This window comes from Oncorhynchus nerka, unplaced genomic scaffold (genome assembly GCF_034236695.1).
Source record: "Oncorhynchus nerka isolate Pitt River unplaced genomic scaffold, Oner_Uvic_2.0 unplaced_scaffold_40___fragment_2___debris, whole genome shotgun sequence".
NCBI lineage: Eukaryota > Metazoa > Chordata > Actinopteri > Salmoniformes > Salmonidae > Oncorhynchus > Oncorhynchus nerka.
In genome coordinates, this window is record NW_027040326.1 from 78,818 (window position 1) to 100,824 (window position 22,007).

Sequence of the window (22,007 nt, forward strand, 5' to 3'; positions counted from 1 at the left end):
CTAAAATTGGTAACTTATTGAAGACAATTATGATTGAGCTAATACTGGCAAATCTGTTTTCATTAAATTATAATCTAATCAAGGTATGTCAAATGACAAATCAGTATATTCTAATGTGGCCCAAACATAGATGTCTATAATGTACTGTATTGTACTTTACAGTAAACTCAAGTATAGTGCAGTACAGTACAGTACAGGAAAGTACAGTACAGATCAGTGCAGTATAGTTCAGTACAGTACGTTACTCTACTTTTCTATACTGATTTAAACTGTACTGTACTGAACTATACTCTACTTTCCTGTAAAATCAAATACAAATGATTTTGTTACATGTGCCGAATACAACCGGTGTAGACTTTACTGTGAAAGTCTTGCTTACGAGCCCTTCCCAACAATGCAGAGTTTAAAAATAAAATAGTAACACGAGGAATACAATAAAATACACAACAGAGCTATACTGAACTATACTGTACTAAATGTTACTGTACTATAGTTTCTTACAATTCACGGGGTCTATAGTCTTACAATAAACAGCTTTAATTAAATACTAGCCTTGCTTTTTTCAATGGTCCTGGTAGGTCGTATTTCATTGGGGCCTGGAGTAGAGAACCTAGACACAGCTGTCTGATATCAAACTCATTTGACACAGTAACAACGGGAGATCAACTGATCTGCTGGTTTATTCTTGTGGGTTTTTTGGTTGCAAGCAAGTCTGTTTTAACACACAGGTGCATGTAATCTCCCATTAGTAACGTTTCAAGAAATACATCGCTAAATGTTCTGCCTGTTGGTTGCAATTGACCATTACTTGTTTTATGATGGACACACAAACAATGATACAGAACATAGACAGTACACCTTGGGATCAAAATGGATCTACAGGGTTATAACCAACCTCAACACACACCATAGGGTAATGTCTAAAAAACACTATATTCTGGATGTCATTTAGTCATCTCAGAGCTCTAGCAAAACCAGAACTTTACTGAGACTGTCTCATAGGAACCACTGTGGCACTGTGAAGGATGCTGTTTGACTAATTCCTTGTATACAGATAGAAGATTTTCAAGATTGCTCTGGTAGGTAGTGATGCCTGATCGCACTGGGCCACTTTGGCCCCATCCAGTCTGGCCAGGTGAATCAGCAACTGGACATGGAGGGACGCTCCGTTGACCCACATCCTCAGAGCCCACAAGCTCATCTGTCTGTCCAGCAGCATGGAGTTCCTCAACTGAGTCAGGGCAAAGCTCAGGTTACGCTCCACGTGCTGGATGTCACTCTTAAACTCTGCCTTGTTGCGTATGTGCATGAGGTGTCTCTTGAGGTACTCAAAACCCCACCTCTTTAAGGAATACCTAGGATAGGATAAAGTAATCCTTCTCACCCCCCTTAAAAGATTTAGATGCACTATTGTAAAGTGGCTGTTCCACTGGATGTCTTAAGGTGAACGCACCAATTTGTAAGTCGCTCTGGATAAGAGCGTCTGCTAAATGACTTAAATGTCAAATGTAAATGTAATGTACTCATCCATTTGGTCTCTCACAGCGGAGGCCTCTGCAAAGATACAACGCAGCAGATAATCTGTGCTATCCTCTGGGGGCTCTATGGCAGCTACAGATCTGTCTATTACTATAGAGATAACCAGGGATGTATCCATGCTGCAGCATTTTCATTCGGTTCCATCTCTCTTTGTTTGTAGTGTTTGAGCAGCTTCTCCAAGGACCTAGGACCTGAGAATTGCAGCAGAGCCTTGTCTATGCCCACACCTGAAAAGTATTTTTAGCTCATCTGATTATTGAGTTCATCTGATATCATTTGCCTTTCTTCCTTTATCTTTTATTCTGTACTCTTTGATTGACCCATGTTTTCTTTGTTCTGGTCTCTGGTAAAGGGTGTTAGAGTAATTTCCTTTGGTGTGAGCAAGCAGTCGTTGGTCTCTGTTGAGCATGTCTTGTCTAGGGCACTTAGACAGGTTCCTTCAGTGAAGCCCTAAAGAAAACACAAAAACAAGTCCAAATCAGATTCAGAATACAAATCAGAATGAAATATCCTGTGTAGGGCAGTAGCCAGATTGTGTGCAAACACATATTAAAGAAACAGGAGAGGGCATTGATCTCAAGATGATTAAGCACTTAACCGTGATTGCTCCTGTAATTCGGTTTGGATAAGAGTGTCTGCTAAACGTTGGCTAAATATGATTCGAAGTAGCCTACAGCAGTAACCCTCTTAACATCAACCTGTTTTCTTATATCCAAACGTCCATCCAAGCAAGCGAATGTTGCTATGTCGTGTGATGTGATGCCTGTCCATTCCAGATAAACCTTGTGTAATGCAATGTATAGCCACGGGGTGGGACCATAATACCAAAAACTCTCAAACTGGAAGGATTCGCATAATGAATGGGCCGCTTGCTGTCACTGTCCTTCCGGGAGAGATTTGGCAGGACTATATTCAGGTATTTGCCTGCTACGTTTCTTTTCAGAGTTTTCTCAATTGTATTTATGCACTCTTATGGTAAAAATATGTGATTTCAGCGTTTCAAGTAGTTTTTATCATTGTCTAATAGCGATGTAAAAACGTAGTTAGTTAACATGCCTAGTTTACTAACGTTAGCTAGCTAGCTGGCTAACGCTAAATAACTAACGTTAGCCAGCTAGCCATCATCCACATTATTTTAAAAACGCTGACTGCAGTGAACGATGCACGACTTTGGCAAGGAGCTATAGCTAGAACTCTCACTCGGAGGCTGTAACCCAGGGTTCTTTAATGACTAGTCTGATATTCATTGTGTTTCTTCTCTATTGTCTCTGCTTGGGATTACCTTTATAGCTAGCCTACTACCAAAGATGTTTATAACCAACCCAAGATAGACCAGAGCCTGTCGTTTCCCATGGGAGCAGATGAATCATAGTAGTGGGCAGAACAAACAAGGAGGTGGGCAGAGCCAAGCGTGAGCTAGTGAGATCCTGTTGGCGCATTCCATCATTGATTTGCATGTATCCGTTAGGGAACGCCTCACTTGTAAAATGCGAGTTCACTTAATTCGACCTTGCACTCCTAAACAACGCAATTAAAAATATAACTAAACTTTGGCAAAGTGCCAAGTCTATAAAACGTAGTGCACTGTGTTGGTAATATATTTGTAGTTTTGGGAACCGAATTTATTTTGAGAAGATGTTTCATCGATGAGAAAATTAGCAGAATGTCGGGCAGTTTCACCTAGTTCTATCCTCTCCCAATACCCTCGACTGGACTTCCTCCCACTACCACATTCGGTGGTTAGAAAACCTGAACGATGCTTCATCTTTATAGCCCCATGTGACGTGCCCCGGTTACCCCCTCTGTGTTTGCACTCCTAAACAACGCCCTTTTTTGAAACTTTGGAAAGGGGTAAAGTCTACAAATCGCAGTCCACCCTGCTTGTTACACATTCTAGTTTTGGTAATGTAAAACTGTGGCCACTAGGCTTCCTCTCGCCAACGTATTTGTTATTGAGTGGAAACGCCAACTGAATGCTTCACATTTAATACAACCGGTGAAATATCTGTCTCTTTGTTCTATTAGTGTTACTACTGTTCTCCTGAGACAAACTACACTCCGTTGATCTACGTGCGTGCGTACACGTGTGATTTTTGGAGTAGCAGCAGGGTTGTCAAGTCGAGCAATAATTTATGACGCACTGACAACTCAACCCGCCCACAAAGCTTGAAAACTAGCACCCATTTTTTACGCCGCATGTGGAGTTGGCACATGTTTCCAATTGGTGTCTCTATAATGACAATCTATGTAAATACAACTGGTAAAATTGCTCTAACTTTAAATTGTTCTCTTCATATCTGCCTTTGTTATTGGTTTACACCAAATGATTTAATATGAACTATAGAAGTGAAAAACCGAAAAGCCCCAACATTTTGCTATTTGTCTTTTATTGAATACTTTTTTTAAAATTAATGTGTGACTGCAGGCAGCTTGACGTACCAGTTATCCATCCCTCTAGAGCAAGATGGAAAGGAAAGAGCAAAAGGAGATCCATCACGAGTCCAGTACATCAAGAGTTGTATTCTACTATTAATTAATCACAACCATTATCATTTTACCTTTACCGCAAGTCAGTTAAAAACAAATGCTTATTTTCAACGACGGCCTAGGAACGGGCAGAACAGATTTTTTTCCTTGTCAGCTCGGGGATTCGAACTTGCGGTTACTAGTCCAACGCTCTAACCACTAAGCTACCTGTCACCCCTGACTACTTAGTCAGTAATTAAGTTGATTGGCTCCTCTCTGTCCTCACCGCCGCTGTGCTCCGCACTGCTGCACGCTGCTCTCTCTCATCTGACTTCAACTTTCTAGCCAATGTTAGCTAGCTAGCTTTTTTCATCACTGTCCCAGAATTGTCCTGTAGTGCAATTTAAATTGACCCAAACTGAACATGAACTTCCCAAATTCAAATACGTGTTGATGTTTTTTGATATGCCAACATGGGGCACGACTAATAAGAAGAGCCTACTACTAAAATAAATACATGGAACTGTCAACTGAGCCAGAAATTCACATAAAATTGCCTCTAAAATGGCCAACAATAATATTTACATATATTGTGCATAAATATACATAAATAATTAGTCTACATGTAAAAGTGTAGCCTAGGTTATTTAAGCAATAAGGCCAGAGGGGGTGTGGTATATGGCCAATATACAACGCCTAAGGCTGTTTTTATGAACGGCGCAACACGGAGTGCCTGGACACAGCCCTTAGCCGCAGTATATTGGCCATATACAGTGCATTCGGAAAGTATTCAGACCTCTTGATTTTTCCCACATTTTGTTATGTTACAGCCTTATTCTAAAATGGTTTTAATTAAATAAAATCCTCAGTAATCTACACACAATACCTACACACAATACCGAATACGGATCTGGGACACCTGCCAAATCTCCTGAGAGGGAAAAGGTTTTTGTCGTGCCCTCTTCACGACTATCTTGGTATGTTTGGACCAAGATAGTTTGTTGGTGATGTGGACACCAAGGAACTTGAAACTCTCGACCCGCTCCACTACAGCCCTGTTGTTGATAGTGGGGGCCTGTTCGGCCCTCCCTTTCCTGTAGACCACAATCAGCTTCTTTGTCTTGCTCACATTGGGGGAGAGGTTGTTGTCCTGGCACCACACTGCCAGATCTCTGAGCACCTCCCTATAGGCTGTCTCATCGTTTTCATTGATCAGGCCTACCACCGTTGTGTCGTCAGCAAACTTAATGATGGTATTTGAGTCATGCTTGGCCACACAGTTGTGGGTGAACAGGGAGTACAGGAGGGAACAAGCACGCACCCTTGAGGGGCCTCTGTGTTGAGGATCAGCGAGGCAGATGTGTTGTTGCTTACCCTTACCACTTGGGGTGGCCCATCAGGAAGTCCAGGATCCAGTTGCAAAGGCAGATATTTAGTGGTCCTTAGCTTAGTGATGAGCTTTGTGGGCACTATGGTGTTGAACGCTGAGCTGTGAGAAAGGGCAGTGTGGAGTGCAATTTGAGATTGCGTCATCTGTGGATCTATTGGGGCGCTATGCGAATTGGAGTGTGTCTAGGGTTTCTGGGATGATGGTGTTGATGTGAGCCATGACCAGCCTTTCAAAGCACTTCATGGCTATCGACGTGAGTGCTACAGGGCGGTAATCATTTAGGCAGGTTACCTTTGCTTTCTTTGGCACAGGGATTATAGTGGTCTGCTTAAAACATGTAGGTATTACAGATTCAGTCAGGGAGAGGTTGAAAATGTCAGTGAAGACACTTGACAGTTGGTGCGCACATGCTTTGAGTACACATCCTGGTAGTCCGTCTGGCCCTGGGGCTTTGTAAATGTTGACCTGTTTAAAGGTCTTGCTCACATCGGCTACCGAGACCGTGATCACACAGTCGACCGGAACAGCTGTTGCTTTCATGCTTGCTTCAGTGTTGCTTGCCTCAAAGCGAGCATAAAAGGCATTTAGCTCGACTGGTAGACTTGCATCACTGGGCAGCTCGCTGCTGGGTTTCCCTTTGTAGTCTGTTTTTCAAGCCCTGCAACATCCGACAATCATCAGAGCCTGTATAGTAAGATTGAATCTTAGTCCTGTATTGCCGCTTTGCCTGTTTGATGTTTCATCTGATGGCACAGCGGGATTTCTTATAAGCGTCCGGATTAGTGTCCCACTCCTTGAAAGTGGCAGCTCTGGCCTTTATCTCAGTGAGGATGTTGCCCGTAATCCATGGCTTCTGGTTGGAATATGTATGTACTGTCGCTGTTGGGACAATGTCGTAGATTCACTTATTGATGAAGCCTGTGACTGAGGTGGTATACTCCTCAATGCCATTGGATGAATCCCGGAACATATTCCAGTCTGTGCTAGCAAAACAGTCCTGTAGCGTAGTATCCGCATCATCTGACCACTTAGGTATTAAACAAGTCACTGGTACTACCTGCTTTAGTTTCTGCTTGTAAGCCGGAATCAGGAGAATATAATTATGGTCAGATTAGCCAAATGGAGGGCAAAGGAGAGCTTTGTATGCGTCTCTGTGTGTGATTGTAATGGTGGTCTTCTCTTTTTTTCTCTGGTTGCACATGGTTGCTGGTAGAAATGGTAGAAAAGTCTACAAAACTTAGTCCACTCTGTTCGGAACAGTTCTAGTTTTGGAAACAGAAAACTGTATTGAGCTCAAATGTTTAATCGATGAGAAAAGTTGCCGAATGTCTCGCTCCATCTTCTCCCACTACCGGCCACTGGGCTTCCTCTGACCACCATATAAGGGTTACGTTAAATAAATAAAACGCTCCATCGGCTCCGTTTGCATATTCTGTGTAGACCCCTTTAGCTATGGCCATAACCAATGAAAAGGGGAATCACTATAGGATATGGTAATTCAAGAGTACAGGAGCAATGGTGAATCTAGCTAATACAGTTGTGGCCAAAAGTTTTGAGAATGACACAAATATTACATTTCACAAAGTCTGCTGCCTCAGTGTCTTTAGATATTTTTGTCAGATGTTACTATGGAATACTAAAGTATAATTACAAGCATTTCATAAGTGTCAAATGCTTTTATTGACAATTACATGAAGTTGATGCAAAGAGTCCATATTTGCAGTGTTGACCCTTCTTTTTCAAGACCTCTGCAATCCGCCCTGGCATGCTTTCAATTAACTTTTGGGCCACATCCTGACTGATGGCAGCCGATTCTTGCATAATCAATGCTTGGAGTTTGTCAGAATTTGTGGGTTTGTGTTTGTCCACCCGGGCCTTGAGGATTGACCACAAGTTCTCAATGGGATTAAGGTCTGGGGAGTTTCCTGGCCATGGACCCACAATATTAATGTTTTGTTCCCCGAGCCACATAGTTATCAATTTTGCCTTATGGCAAGGTGCTCCATCATGCTGGAAAAGGCATTGTTCATCACCAAACTGTTCCTGGATGGTTGGGAGAAGTTTCTCTCTGAGGATGTGTTGGTACCCTTCTTTATTCATGGCTGTGTTCTTAGGAAAAATTGTGAGTGAGCCCACTCCCTTGGCTGAGAAGCAACCCCACACATGAATGGTCTCAGGATGCTTTACTGTTGGCATGACACAGGACTGATGGTAGCGTTCACCTTGTCTTCCCCGGACAAGCTTTTTTCCAGATGTCCAAACAACCGGAAAGGGGATTAATCAGAGAAAATGACTTTACCTCAGTCCTCAACAGTCCAATCTCTGTACCTTTTTGCAGAATATCAGTCTGTCCCTGATGTTTTTCCTGGAGAGAAGTGGATTCTTTCCTGCCCTTCTTGACACCAGGCCATCCTCCAAAAGTCTTCGCCTCATTGTGCGTGCAGATGCACTCACACCTGCCTGCTGCCATTCCTGAGCAAGCTCTGTACTGGTGGTGCCCCGATCCCGCAGCTGAATCAGTTTTAGGAGACGGGCCTGGCGCTTGCTTTCTTGGGCGCCCTGAAGCCTTCTTCACAACAATTGAACCGCTCTCCTTGAAGATCCGATAAATGGTTGATTTAGGTGCAATCTTACTGGCAGCAATATCCTTGCCTGTGAAGCCCTTTTTGTGCAAGGCGATGATGATGGTGCATGTTTCCTTGCAGGTAACCATGGTTGACAGAGGAAGAACAATGATTCCAAGCACCACCCTTCTTTTGAAGCTTCCAGTCTGTTATTCGAACTCAATCAGCATGACAGAGTGATCATGTTGCAGGGAAGCCTAGTGGTTAGAGTGTTGGACTAGTAACCGGAAGGTTGCAAGTTCAAACCCCCGAGCTGACAAGGTACAAATCTGTCGTTCTGCCCCTGAACAAGGCAGTTAACCCACTGTTCCTAGGCCGTCATTGAAAATAAGAATTTGTTCTTAACTGACTTGCCTAGTTAAATAAAGATAAAATAAAACATGCCTTGTCAACAACACTCACACCTGTGTTAACGAGAGAATCACTGGCATGATGTTAGCTGGTCCTTTTGTAGCAGGGCTGAAATGCAATGGAAATGTTTTTTTTAGGATTCAGTTCATTTGCATAGCAAAGAGGGACTTTGCAATTAATTGCAATTCATCTGATCACTCTTCATAACATTCTCGAGTATATGCAAATTGCCATCATACAAACTGAGGCAGCAGACTTTGTGAAAATTAATATTTGTGTCATTCTCAAAACTTTTTGCCACAACTGTAGTCTATATTTGCATCAAAGCTCATCTGTTCATCTGGCTGTTTGTTTTGATATGCAAATGCTGGCTACCAATTTATCTTGCCATTACAGTCTGTTCTGATTATTTTGAAGAAAACATAATGCTGTATCTTCAAGAATGGTGGGGTCATGAAAAACCCAGCTCCTTGGTTGTGGAGTAGAGGAGAAGTAGTGCATCGTGGGTGATTCACAGACAAGACAGGGAGGCGATGGAGGAAGATGAGCGGGGTAAGTTTGAGGGTGACAGTCTCTTTTTAGTAAACAACTGTTGGTAACTTGACATTACGTTGCCCCTATACCTGTGTACTGCTGTTATTAGCCTATGAATTTATTTTGCTTTACTGTTATGTTGAAAGATCAATTACAGTTGAAGTCGGAAGTTTACATACACCTTAGCCAAATACGTTTAAACTCAGTTTTCACAATTCCTGACATTTAATCCTAGTAAGAAATTCCTGTCTTAGGTCAGTTAAGATCACCACTTTATTTTAAGAATGTGAAATGTCAGAATAATAGTGGAGAGAATTATTTATTTCAGCTTTTATTTCTTTCATCACATTCCCAGTGGGTCAGAAGCTTACATACACTCAATTAGTATTTGGTAGCATCGCCTTCAAATGGTTTAACTTGGGTCAAATGTTTTGGGTAGCCTTCCACAAGCTTCCCACAATAAGTTTGGTGAATTTTGGACAATTCCTCCTGAAAGAGCTGGTGTAACTGAGTCAGGATTGTAGGCCTCCTTGCTCTCACACACTTTTTCAGTTCTGCCCACAAATGTTCTATAGGATTGAGGTCAGGGCTTTGTGATGGTCACTCCAATACCTTCACTTTGTTGTCCTTAAGCCATTTTGCCACAACTTTGGAAGTATGCTTGTGGTCATTGTCCATTTGAAAGACCCATTTGCGACCAAGCTTTAACTTCCTGACTGATGATGTCTTGATTGATTAGAGGTCGACTGATTAATCTAAATGGCCGATTTCAAGTATTCATAACGATCGGAAATCGGTAATTTTGGACGCCGATTTTTATTCTTATTATTCTTATTATTTTTTCTCTCTCTATTTTTTCCCACCTTTATTTATCCTTTATTTATCTAGGCAAGTACTTTAATTAAGAACACATTCTTATTTTCAATGACGGCCTACGAACGGTGAGTTAACTGCCTTGTTCAGGGGCAGAACGACAGATTTTTACCTCGTCAGTTCAGGGATTCAATCTTGCAACCTTACGGTTAACTAGTCCAACGCTCTAACCACCTGCCTCACGAGGAGCCCGCCTGTTACGCGAATGCAGTAAGAAGCCAAGGTAAGTTGCTAGCTAGCATTAAACTTAATCAATCATAATCACTAGTTATAACTACACATGGTTGATGATATTACTAGTTTATCTAGCGTGTCCTGCGTTACATATAATCGATGCAGTGTGCATTTGCGAAAAAGGAATGTCGTTGCTCCAACGTGTACCTAATCATAAACACCAATGCCTTTCTTAAAATCAATACACAGAAGTATATATTTTTAAACCTGCATATTTAGCAAAAAGAAATCCAGGTTAGCAGGCAATATTAACCAGGTGAAATTGTGTCACTTCTCTTGCGTTCATTGCACGCAGAGTCAGGGTAAATGCAACAGTTTGGGCCGCCTGGCTCATTGCAAATTAATTTGCCAGAAGTTTATGTAATTATGACATAACATTGAAGGTTGTGCAATGTAACATGAATATTTAGACTGATGGATGCCACCCGTTAGATAAAATACGGAACGGTTCCGTATTTCACTGAAAGAATAAATGTTTTGTTTTCGAGATGATAGTTTCCGGATTCGACCATATTAATGACCTAAGGCTCGTATTTCTCTGTGTTATCATGTTATAACTAAGTCTATGATTTGATAGAGCAGTCTGACTGAGCGATGATGGGCACCGGAAGGCTCATAAGCATTCATTCAAACAGCACTTTCGTGCTGTTTATGACTTCAAGCCTATCAACTCCCGAGATGAGGCTGGTATAACGATGTGATGTGAAATGGCTAGCTAGTTAGTGGGGTGCGCTCTAATAGCATTTCAAACGTCACTCGCTCTGAGACTTGGAGTAGTTGTTCCCCTTGCTCTGCATGGGTAAAGCTGCTTCGAGGGTGGCTGTTGTCGATGTGTTTCTGGTTCGAGCCCAGGTAGGAGCGAGGAGAGGGACGGAAGCTATACAGTTACACTGGCAATACTAAAGTGCCTATAAGAACATCCAATAGTCAAAGGTATATGAAATACAAATGGTATAGAGAGAGAGAGTCCTATAATAACTACAACCTAATACTTCTTACCCTGGAATATTGAAGACTCATAATCGGTCGACCTCTAGTCTTGATGTTGCTTCAATATATCCACATCATTTTCCATCCTCATGTAGCCATCTATTTTGTGAAGTGCACCAGTCCCTCCTGCTGCATAGCACCCCCACAACATGATGCTGCCACCCCCGTGCTTCACAATTGGGATGGGGTTCTTCGGCTTGCAAGCCTCACCCTTTTTCCTCCAAACATAACGATGGTCATTATGGCCAAACAGTTATATTTTTGTTTAATTGGACCAGAGGACATTTCTCCAAAAAGTACAATCATTGTCCCCATGTGCAGTTGCAATCCATAGTCTGGCTTTTTTATGGCGGTTTTGGAGCAGTGACTTCTTCCTTGCTGAGCGGCCTTTCAGGTTATGTCGATATAGGACTTGTTTTACTGTGGATATAGATACTTTTGGACCTGTTTCCTCCAGCATCTTCACAAGGTCCTTGTGTTCTGGGATTGATTTGCAATTTTCGCACCAAAGTACGTTCATCTCTAGGAGACGGAATGCATCTCCTTCCTGAGCAGTATGACGGCTACATAGTCCCATAGTGTTTATACTTGCATACTATTGTTTGTACAGATGAACATGGTACCTTCTGGCGTTCTTCTGAGGTCTTGGCTGATTTCTGTTGATTTTCCCATGATGTCAAGCAAAGAGGCACTGAGTTTGATGGTAGGCCTTGAAATACATCCACAGGTACACTTCCAATTGACTCAAATGATGTCAGAAGCCATGACATAATTTTCTGGAATTTTCCATGGCGTTTAAAGGCACAGTCAATTTAGTGTTTGTAAACTTCTGACCCACTGGAATTGTGATACAGTGAAATAATCTGTCTGTAAACAATTGTTGGAAAAATTACTTGTGTCATGCACGAAGTAGATGTCCTAACCGACTTGCCAAAACTATAGTTTGTTAACAAGACATTTGTGGAGTGGTTGAAAAATGACTTTTAATGGCTCAAACCTAAGTGTATGTAAACTTCCGACTTCAACTGTATATGTTGCAGGAAATTACATTTTATAAAATAGAATTGAATATCCCTTCTAGTGTTGATAACATGCTCCTCCATCACTGTTTTAGCTGTAGAATTCAAGGGTCTGTTTGAGGACCCTGCCTTCATCTGTGAGGACTCCCTGTTCTCAGACTACTCCACCCCTATCGCCAGGTTCCAGGATGACATCACATGGCTCCGGCCACAGGTGAGACTTGGGCCTACAACTTATCCAATCAGAATTGGCCTTAGGTATGTCAAAATATACAGTGCCTTCTGAAAGTATTCAGACCCCTTGACTTTAACATTTATTTTGCTACTTTACAGCCTTATTCTGAAAATGATTAAATAGTGTCCCCCTCCTCATCAATATACACACAATACCCCATAATTTACTGATTTATAAAAAATAAAAATTGAAGGACATTTACATAAGTATTCTGACACTTTACGCAGTTCTTTGTTGAAGCGCCTTTGGCAATGAATACAGCATCAACTCTTGGGTATGACACAACAAGCTTGGCACACCTGTATTTGGGGAGTTTCTCCCATTCTTCTCTGCAGATCCTCTCCTGCTCTGTCAGGTTGGATGGGGAGCATTGCTGCACAGCTATTTTCAGGTCTCTCCAGAGATGTTCGATCGGGTTCAAGTCCAGACTCTGGCTGTGCCACACAAGGACATTCAGAGACTTGTCCCGAAGCCATTCCTGTGTTGTCTTGTCTGTGTGCTTAGGGTCGTTGTCCTGTTCGAAGGCGAACCTTCGCCCCCAGTCTGAGATCCTGAGTGCTCTGGAGCAAGGATCTCTCTGTACTTTGCTCATTCATCTTTGCCTCCATCTTGACTAGTCTCCCAGTCCCTGCCGCTGAAAAACATCCCCACAGCATGATGCTGCCACCACCATGCCTCACCGTAGGGATGGTGCCAGGTTTCCTTCAGACCTGACGCTTGGCATTCATGCCAAAGAGTTCAATCTTGGTTTCATCAGACCAGAGAATCTTGTTTCTCATGGTCTTGAGAGTCTTTAGGTGCCTTTTGGCAAACTCCAAGCATGCTGTCATGTGCCTTTTACTGAGGAGGGGCTTCCGTCTGGTCACTGTAACATAAAGGCCAGATTGATGAAATGCTGCAGAGATCGTTGTCCTTCTGGAAGTTTCTCCCATCTCCACAGAGGACGAGAGTTCTCTAGAGCTCTGTCAGAGTGACCATCGGGTTCTTGGTCACCTCCCTGACCAAGGCCCTTCTCCCCTGATTGCTCAGTTTGGCTGGGTGGCCAGCTCTAGGAAGAGTCTTGGTGGTTCCAAACTTCTTCCATTTAAGAATGATGGAGGCCACTGTGTTCTTTGGGACATTCAATGCTGCAGACATTTTTTAGTACACTTCCTCAGATCTGTGCCTCAACACAATCCTGTCTCAGAGCTCTACGGACAATTCTTTCGACCTCATGGCTTGGTTTTTGCTCTGACATGCACTGTCAACTGTGGGACCTTTATATAGACAGGTGTGTGCCTTTCCAAAACATGTCCAATCAATTGAATTTACCACAGGTGGACTCCAATCAAGTTGTAGAAACATCTCAAGGATGGTCAATGGAAGCAGGATGCACCTGAGCTCAATTTCGAGTCTCATAGCATAGGGGCAGAATACTTATGTAAATAAGGTATTTCTGTTTTTTATTTGTACTTTGTCGTTAGTGAAAAGGGTTCTGAACACTTTCCCGAATGCACTGTATATGCGATTTATATTCTGTGTTCCTTCCATTCATGTTATTTTTTCCTCAACACCGTGTGAACACTTGATCACATAATGGAAACAAGCATGTCCAATCTGCTCACAATGATTCTGTGTGTCTGTTAATGGTGACATATTTCTCTCTCTGTCCTTACAGGAGATCTGCCCGTCTCCTGCACTCTTCCCTGACAACACCAATGACGGCCATGCAAAGCAAGGCCTCCTGGGAGACTGCTGGTTCCTCTGTGCCTGCACAATCTTACTGAAGTACCAGCATTTGATGAACAAGGTAAAGCTGCACAAATTTGTAACGTATATGTGACCGACCAGCTCGATTCCGTCTTATGTAGCAAAATTTGAAATGGTTTTTAACAAACACTTTTGAGAAAATGGCCCTTGAATGTTTTGGTACCTACTGGACAGCATCGTTCACACCCTTTTAAGCTTTAGCCCCACATGTGAGGCTATGTACTAAACAACCAAAGATGTCAACACTAAAGGCTGGTTTATACTACGGGTGTGTTCGTACATTTTATCTGGAGTGGTGCCAGAGTGTGCTCTGACATTCGTAATCTCAGAGCGTTGTAAGATTCGCTCGTAAATTCAGAGCGTTTCGCTCTCGAAATGTACGCTGGACGTTCTGGCCGAAAAGTAGGGTTGATCCGAACGTTCTGTCCTAACAACAGCAGTCAAGCACCCAAGCTAACTGGCTAACGTTGGCTAGCTTGCTAGCTACTTCCAGACACAAATGAGAGAACAGCTCACTCTGACCATTTTACTCAGAGCTGGTTAGGCTGTTTTTATGTTATCCCGAGCGTTGATGAATGCAACTGTGCTGCTGGCAACAATTTAATTTAAAAAAAATTATGCCACCGTTTTTTTTTTGCCACCGGCCATATTCAACGGGTGTTGAACGTTGGTAAATTGGTCAGTTATTCTGCGCTCTGGCACACTCAGACGAGAGTGCTCTGATATCGGACTAGATAGCCAGAGTGAATTTCCCAGAATTTCCCAGCCCACTCATTATCTCAGTCAATCATGGCTAGCGGGAAGGTTCCTGTCTCTTTCCATGGCTAAACCAACTAGGCTTGTAACATAATTTTTGTATTTACAGATTGCATACAAGTTTGTTATTAAGACCCATGAAAGTTCAAATGCTTCAGAAGGCATTTCTGCCAAAAAACACATTTTGATAAAAAATGTAAAAAAAGGTTCCGTTCAAATGGTACTCCTGTGAAGTAGCGACATACGTTTAGTTTCCTGAAACGAGTCACATATGTTATTGCATTGAAGTATTTTGTTGCTTTTTGGTTTTGCTGTGAACAGTAAAACTACAACTGTAGGTTACTACCACATATTCAAGTCTTACAGCAAATACACTATGCTTCTGCCACTGACCTAGTCCATTAAGTACTTGGTGACTTTTATCAATACCACCAAAACACTGTGATAAACCCAGTGCCCTGTACCCTCTGTCCCCCAGGTGGTGCCCCCTGCCCAGCCCCAGTGGGGGGAGAGGGGGTACCGGGGCTCCTTCCTCTTCCGTCTCTGGCAGCATGGCTGCTGGACAGAGGTAACCGTTGACGACCGGCTGCCCTGCCTCAGCGGCAAGCTCTGCTTCTCGCGCTGCCAATCCCCCACTGCTTTTTGGGTTGCTCTGCTGGAGAAGGCCTACGCCAAGTGAGTGACAGGTGGAAAGTTGAAATTGACTAACAGCGTTTCTGCATCTAGTCATTAATATTAGGTCTCCAAATATTCTATACTGTTCCAATCACATACCATTCCATACCATACAATACTCTAGTTAGGTTTTGTGACATTCTCTGATACACCCATGTTGTCTCCTGTCCCTACTCCTCCCCCAGGCTGCAGGGGTCATATGAGCGCCTATGGGCGGGGCAGGTCTCTGAGGCCCTGGTAGACCTGACAGGGGGGCTGGCGGAGCGCTGGAGCCTGGGGGATTGTGGGACAGAGGAGGACCAGGGTCGGGGGTCATCTGACAGTGACTGGGTCAGGAGGAGGAGGCTGGATCTGGACCTGCTGCATGCGGTCAGAGAGGGCTGTTCAGTCAGCTGCTCTGTACACAGCGCCCCCGGAGGTAAGGAGGAAAAATGACTGGTCTGGGAATATTCTGCTGTTTTCACATTTTAAACACAAAAATAGCTCTGGGCTGTGCAGACCATTGTTCTCCAATGGAGAAGGAATGCAGTTTTCTAAGAATCTTACTGAAAGCATTCTATTGAAATCTTGTGACTGACCTTTCAAAGTAAGGTACTGGCATACCCCCAAGTCTGCTAATAGGCAAGTAGCTAAAATATTGTTTAGGGCTATATTTACCCCAACTGCCCCCTTATACCCTAGGTGCCAGTGAGTTGGGGCAGTTCCATGCCCTGAGTGTGATGGAGTGGGTGGACGTGAGGACGGTGGAACGGGGAGGAGTACGTCTAATCAGGATCAGAAACCCCTGGGGCAGACGCTGCTGGGAGGGAGCATGGAGAGAGAGGTAGGGTGTTTGTGTTAGAGCTGTACTACCCGAGCCCGCACAGCTGCGGTCCCATGGGTAATGTTCCCCCCTCTCCCACCCCCCCTTCTGCTTTTCTGCCCGTGTGTGCGCCATTGCTGTGACTTCTGTTGCACAGACAGCTTCTCGTTTGCAGCAGAATGTAGTGGGAAATGTGTAGCTAGAATACTTTAATGATTTAATGTAGCAGAATGTAGTGGGAAATGTGTAGCTAGAATCCTGTAATGATTTACTGTCGCTGGAAGGGTCTGAAAACTCACTAGATATTATTACATTTGGGCAGGGCTGAATTTAAGGCCCAGGGCCTGAACACCGCGGACATGGGTAGGGCTTAAAATTCATGCCCGTGCAAGGCTCGCGCGTGTGTGTGTTCTTTTGTGTCATTTTGAGCCTGAATCCATCTATAATTATTTTCTTAAGAACCTCTGTCTCAGTAATAAACTGGCCACTCTCACCTGGCAGTGGAGAAGGCTGGAACTCTCTGGACCCGGCCTGTACTCTGAACTTGCTGGGCCGGGCCCAGGAGGCAGAGTTCTGGGTGGACGAGACTGAATTCCTGTTGCAGTTTGATGATGTCACAGTGGGGTATCCTATCAATGAGGAGGGACACCTGCAGAGCATCTATTCTGGTATACTCACTCAATACTTCCTCATTATATAAGCATTAGACAAAGTTCAATAGTTTTGAATGTATGAGAACGTCTGACGATCTTTGGTTTGGGGGTGAACTATCCCTTCATAAAAGCAAAGCCAGTGTTGTTGTGATTGTGTGATTCACAGCACCTGTCTGTTCAATAGGCAAGCTGCTGACTCATAGCCACCAGACCAGTGATCGCTGGGTCAAAGGTCACTCAGCAGGTGGTTGCCGTAACAACAGTAGCTTTGGCAGCAACCCTCAGTTCTGGCTGCGGGTGTTTGAGAGGGGAGAGGTGCTGGTGTCTCTGCTACAGCACAGAAGGTATAGCAGGAACACAGGACACCACTACATACAGTCACCAGAAGAGGGCAGCAGCACCACACAACACCAACACTACCAGGCCATCGCTTTGCACATGTGGAAGGTTGGTACTGCACTGTAACCTTGTAGCTGATAGATGTTAAAATAAGAATGTGTGTGTGTGTGGCTTTTAATGATTTCATCTTTATCTCCGTGTGTGTGTGTGTGTGTAATACGTACATCTGTCTGTCTGTCAATCCCCAGGTAGAGAAGAAGTGTTTGAACCTGTCTGGGACTCTGAACAGCCCTCCCTGTGCCTCCACACACTGCCACGCCTACGAGCGTGAGGTGGTACTACACACACACCTGGACCCTGGCTGCCACCTGCTCATCCCCAGTACCTTCCTCCAGGGGGGTGAGGGGAGCTTCCTGCTCAGGGTCTTCTCCTCTTCCCCCACCTCACTCAGGTCAGTAGGACTAACATTTACACTTAATTTAGCAGAAGACATAAAGAGATGGGTCAAATAGGGAGCCAGGACCAAATACTGAATCAAAATGTATCAGAAGTTTTGCTTTTCATACATCAAAAGTGGTTTATATATCATTCCATTTGTTTTGTAGATCATGTTGTCTTACAAGTCTAGGAAACTGGATCTATATGTTCCCCCATCCTCCTGCAGTGCTGTGAAGACCCGGGGCCCTCTTTGCCATTGGTAACAGAGGGGGAGTGGGAGACAAACTACTTACGGGGCGCATGGGTCACAGGGTCATCGGCCGGGGGGAGCAGGAACTTCCTGTCTCACTGGCAGAATCCAAGGTTCCCGGTCACCATGGGTGACAACATAGCGGGGTCAACAGGGGTCAATGTTAGGGTCACCCTCCACCAGAACTGCCCTGACACTGACCTCCAGGCCATCGGCTTTCACCTATACAAGGTGAGCTGAGTTGTATTCATTAGGGAATACTCTAGCAAAACGTTTTGCAATGAAAAACACTAAATTAGTTTATTATTGAAGTCCAAGTAGTTCCTCCTTGTTTTAGTCCATTTTCTTCTGCTTGGTGCCTAATAAAATATGACCCTGGTTTATTAACAGTATGTGGTTAGCCTATCTAAAATATGTCCTTAATGTAGAATCTATGGTTTATCCTGTTGATATGTTGTTTTAATCCTCCTTTAAAATCTGTCTATATGAAGATGATTCTGTTGTGACAAGTTACATGTGAACCTCTCTGTGTATCCAGACTCCAGAGGGACAGGAGCAGGCCGAGTCGACAGTACCCAGGGAGGAGGAACCGGTGGCCAGCTGCATTCCTCACTGCTACACCCAGGCTGTCAGTCTGGCCTGCTGCCTTCCTCCAGGGGCCTATGTCATAGTGCCCTCCACCTACCAGCCTGACTCCCCAGGCCAGTTCACCCTCACTGTGGCTCGCAAAATACACAGGTAGTCCTGGTTCTATTCCACTCCCTACCCCCTTAATACCTTCTCCTAGCCCTTATGCCCTTGTGATTGTGTTCATTTTTAATTTTATTTGGGGGAATAATATGATGGTGTGTTGTACTTGTGTTTCAGGAGAGTGGTGAAGAGTCAGGAAAGACTGGGGAGAGCCATTCAAGAGGTGAGTGAGTGTTGGGCTATGTGTACAAGACCTATACTTTGCAACAAACACACTTCCTAAACCAATTTAGTGTACCATAGTGCACAAACACTTTTCAACTGTGTTGAATGGCAGTATTTAATCACTGTCTGTTAGCGTGTGTTTGGGTCAGTTATGTGTTCCCCGCACCCGTCCGCAATTGCTAATAACCCATCCGCAACCGCCCGACTAAATGATAAGGTGAACATCTGAGGCCCGCAACCGCCCGACTATATGATAAGGTGAACATCTGAGGCCCTCAACCGCCCGACTAAATGATAAGGTGAACATCTGAGGCCCGCAACCGCCCGACTATATGATAAGGTGAACATCTGAGGCCCGCAACCGCCCGACTATATGATAAGGTGAACATCTGAGGCCCTCAACCGCCCTCAACCGCCCGACTATATGATAAGGTGAACATCTGAGGCCCTCAACCGCCCGACTATATGATAAGGTGAACATCTGAGGCCCTCAACCGCCCGACTATATGATAAGGTGAACATCTGAGGCCCTCAACCGCCCGACTATATGATAAGGTGAACATCTGAGGCCCTCAACCGCCCGACTATATGATAAGGTGAACATCTGAGGCCCTCAACCGCCCGACTATATGATAAGGTGAACATCTGAGGCCCTCAACCGCCCGACTATATGATAAGGTGAACATCTGAGGCCCTCAACCGCCCGACTATATGATAAGGTGAACATCTGAGGCCCGCACCCGCCCGACTATATGATAAGGTGAACATCTGAGGCCCGCACCCGCCTGACTATATGATAAGGTGAACATCTGAGGCCCTCAACCGCCCGACTATATGATAAGGTGAACATCTGAGGCCCTCAACCGCCTGACTATATGATAAGGTGAACATCTGAGGCCCTCAACCGCCCGACTATATGATAAGGTGAACATCTGAGGCCCGCACCTGCCCGACTATATGATAAGGTGAACATCTGAGGCCCGCACCCGCCTGACTATATGATAAGGTGAACATCTGAGGCCCTCAACCGCCCGACTGACTATATGATAAGGTGAACATCTGAGGCCCTCAACCGCCCGACTATATGATAAGGTGAACATCTGAGGCCCGCACCCGCCCCTAACCCGCTAATATAGAAAATGCGCTGTAGGCTACATTCAGAGACGGCGGAACGATGTTTTGACAGGGGGTGCAGGATTTATTTTGCCTGATTTGAAATGTTTGTGTTTTTAATTTACTACATTTTGGTAGGCTATTTGTTATTCAACTATAATTAGATACATGTAGCTTCTCTTCTGTCATTATATGCTGCCCTAGAAGACAAAATAAACCCTTGGTCACCAGAATAATTTATAGAATCTAAAGTCTCTGCTTCTTTCACCAGAGCAAAATGTCCAAATGACATCAGTTTGAGCTGTTGTGGGGAAATAGAAATCTGTGAAAACAACCCAACATGTTTCTGATGAGATTTCAGTTCGAGTTGGGTGCATATTTTATGTGGTTGAAATGCTATTTTCTGATGCAGATAAAGATAGATATCATCTGTAGAGGTGGCAACTGCGCATTCACATTCTCTCAAGATGCTGAAAGAAAGGAACCATATTTCTCCACTCCTGTTCCCCAGTCAAGACTTTCCCAAACATACCCTTCTCTTTATTTTCAACTCTCCATTTAGCAGATTTTCTCTTATTGAATTAAACTCAGACGTTTAATTTTGCTCGTCCCCAAAGGCATTTGGCGATTGGCGTGGAGGCTATTTTGCGGGTGTGCAGTTCGGCTCTAAAGCTTATTATAACATACTAATACCAGATGACCTCAAATAATGAAAGAAAAACCTCAATGTAGCCTGTAGATATATATTGCACAAGAATAATACATTTATGGATTTTATAAGGTCTCTCTCTCTCTCTCTGGCGACAGGTCTCTCACATATCTGTGATGCGTAGTTAGCTCTGGGATCTGTGCTGCCACTCTGCTGACGTGGGCTCACATCACTTCGGCCCTTGGCCACACATGAAAGGAGCGGGTCTCCCCTCCTCCTCCCCATGCCGAACACTGTGTGTGTTTGTGTGCGCACGCACGGCCTGGGCTCAGGCCCTTTATCCCCAACCTGGCGAGGCTCAGGGAGCCGATCGGCATCTCTTCTCTCTCCCTTTCTCTCTCTCTCCCTTTCTCTCTCTCTCTCCCGGCTGCGATTAGCACATCACAGGTTGTCGTTGGGCCAGGCGCTAATGGGAGCTGACGGGGCTGGCCGGTGTAAACAAACAGCCGCCATTGAAGAGGCCCGCTCACTATGCTCACTCGCTGGCCCGTCGGCCTGGGACAAAGGGCCCACTCATAGAGCTCCTTGCTGGGGCAGAGAGGGCAGAAGCAAGGGGTCGGACCTCACCACACTGCAGTGCACCCACCCAGCCTCAGACCCAAACCCCAGGGCTGCCTGTGACTGAACTTTGCCTTCATCCATGCCCCCAGAGTAGATAGAAGTTTCCCCTAACCAGTGATATTTTGTCATCCCCTTAATGTTTGAGTTTAGGATTAAGGGTGTGGTGAATGTGATTATAAATATGTGGTTAAGGACAGCTTTAACATCAAGCCCTTGTCCTCCGACCACAAACAGAGTAGCCCCCTCACCCCACAACCCCCACACCTGAGACTCTGCTGCAGCCCCCCGTCCCTATCACCCTCACACCCTTAGAACTGGACCCGGACTGCTGTTTGAAGTGGCTGCATGATGAACAGTACAGGGGGCGATATGGGGCGAAGCGGCACTACTTAGGCAACAGATTCTTTGGAAGAAGCCGCCAGTGTTTTGGCTCTGCACGCAGTGGCTGAAAAGGCAGGGTGTGTGTTTGTGTGTTGCTGGTGTGGTAACTAACTTGGGTACCACTGCCACTCCAACTGTTGACTGATTACAATGGTTTTATTATCTGAGAGTATTACTGTGTTATTGTACTTTTGTTGTCAGTGTGTTTGTGTGTTTAAATATACAGAAGATGCAGTTGCTGATGGAACTATAATAAAGTTGTATCCTGCACACCACACTTCAGCTGTGACCATCATCATTGAACTATTTGTGTTATCTAATGATGATTTTTGGACCATATCAAAATGCCACACAATGCTTTACACACAACATGTCTTGAGGATCACAATAACTACTCCATATACTCTAGTG

At 44.3% G+C, this 22,007-nt stretch overlaps 1 protein-coding gene across 1 annotated transcript; it reads left to right on the forward strand.

Annotated features, from left to right (window-relative positions):
* The first annotated feature begins 2,379 nt into the window (after positions 1–2,379).
* capn10 (calpain 10) lies at positions 2,380–21,873 on the forward strand. Its single transcript, XM_065016497.1, has 14 exons — positions 2,380–2,455; positions 8,788–8,922; positions 12,116–12,234; positions 13,913–14,044; positions 15,239–15,435; positions 15,621–15,853; positions 16,117–16,258; positions 16,739–16,905; positions 17,075–17,337; positions 17,478–17,684; positions 17,894–18,148; positions 18,456–18,655; positions 18,785–18,830; positions 20,753–21,873. The coding sequence occupies exons 2-14, from the start codon at positions 8,904–8,906 to the stop codon at positions 20,780–20,782; spliced, it is 2,010 nt and encodes a 669-aa protein (XP_064872569.1). The 5' UTR covers positions 2,380–2,455; positions 8,788–8,903; the 3' UTR covers positions 20,783–21,873.
* The last annotated feature ends 134 nt before the right edge of the window (positions 21,874–22,007 follow it).

Coding starts and splice junctions, on each gene's coding strand:
- capn10 (XM_065016497.1), top strand. Junction 15,854..16,116: donor TGTACACAGCGCCCCCGGAG/GTAAGGAGGAAA, acceptor CTTATACCCTAG/GTGCCAGTGAGTTGGGGCAG. Junction 18,831..20,752: donor TGGGGAGAGCCATTCAAGAG/GTGAGTGAGTGT, acceptor CTCTGGCGACAG/GTCTCTCACATATCTGTGAT.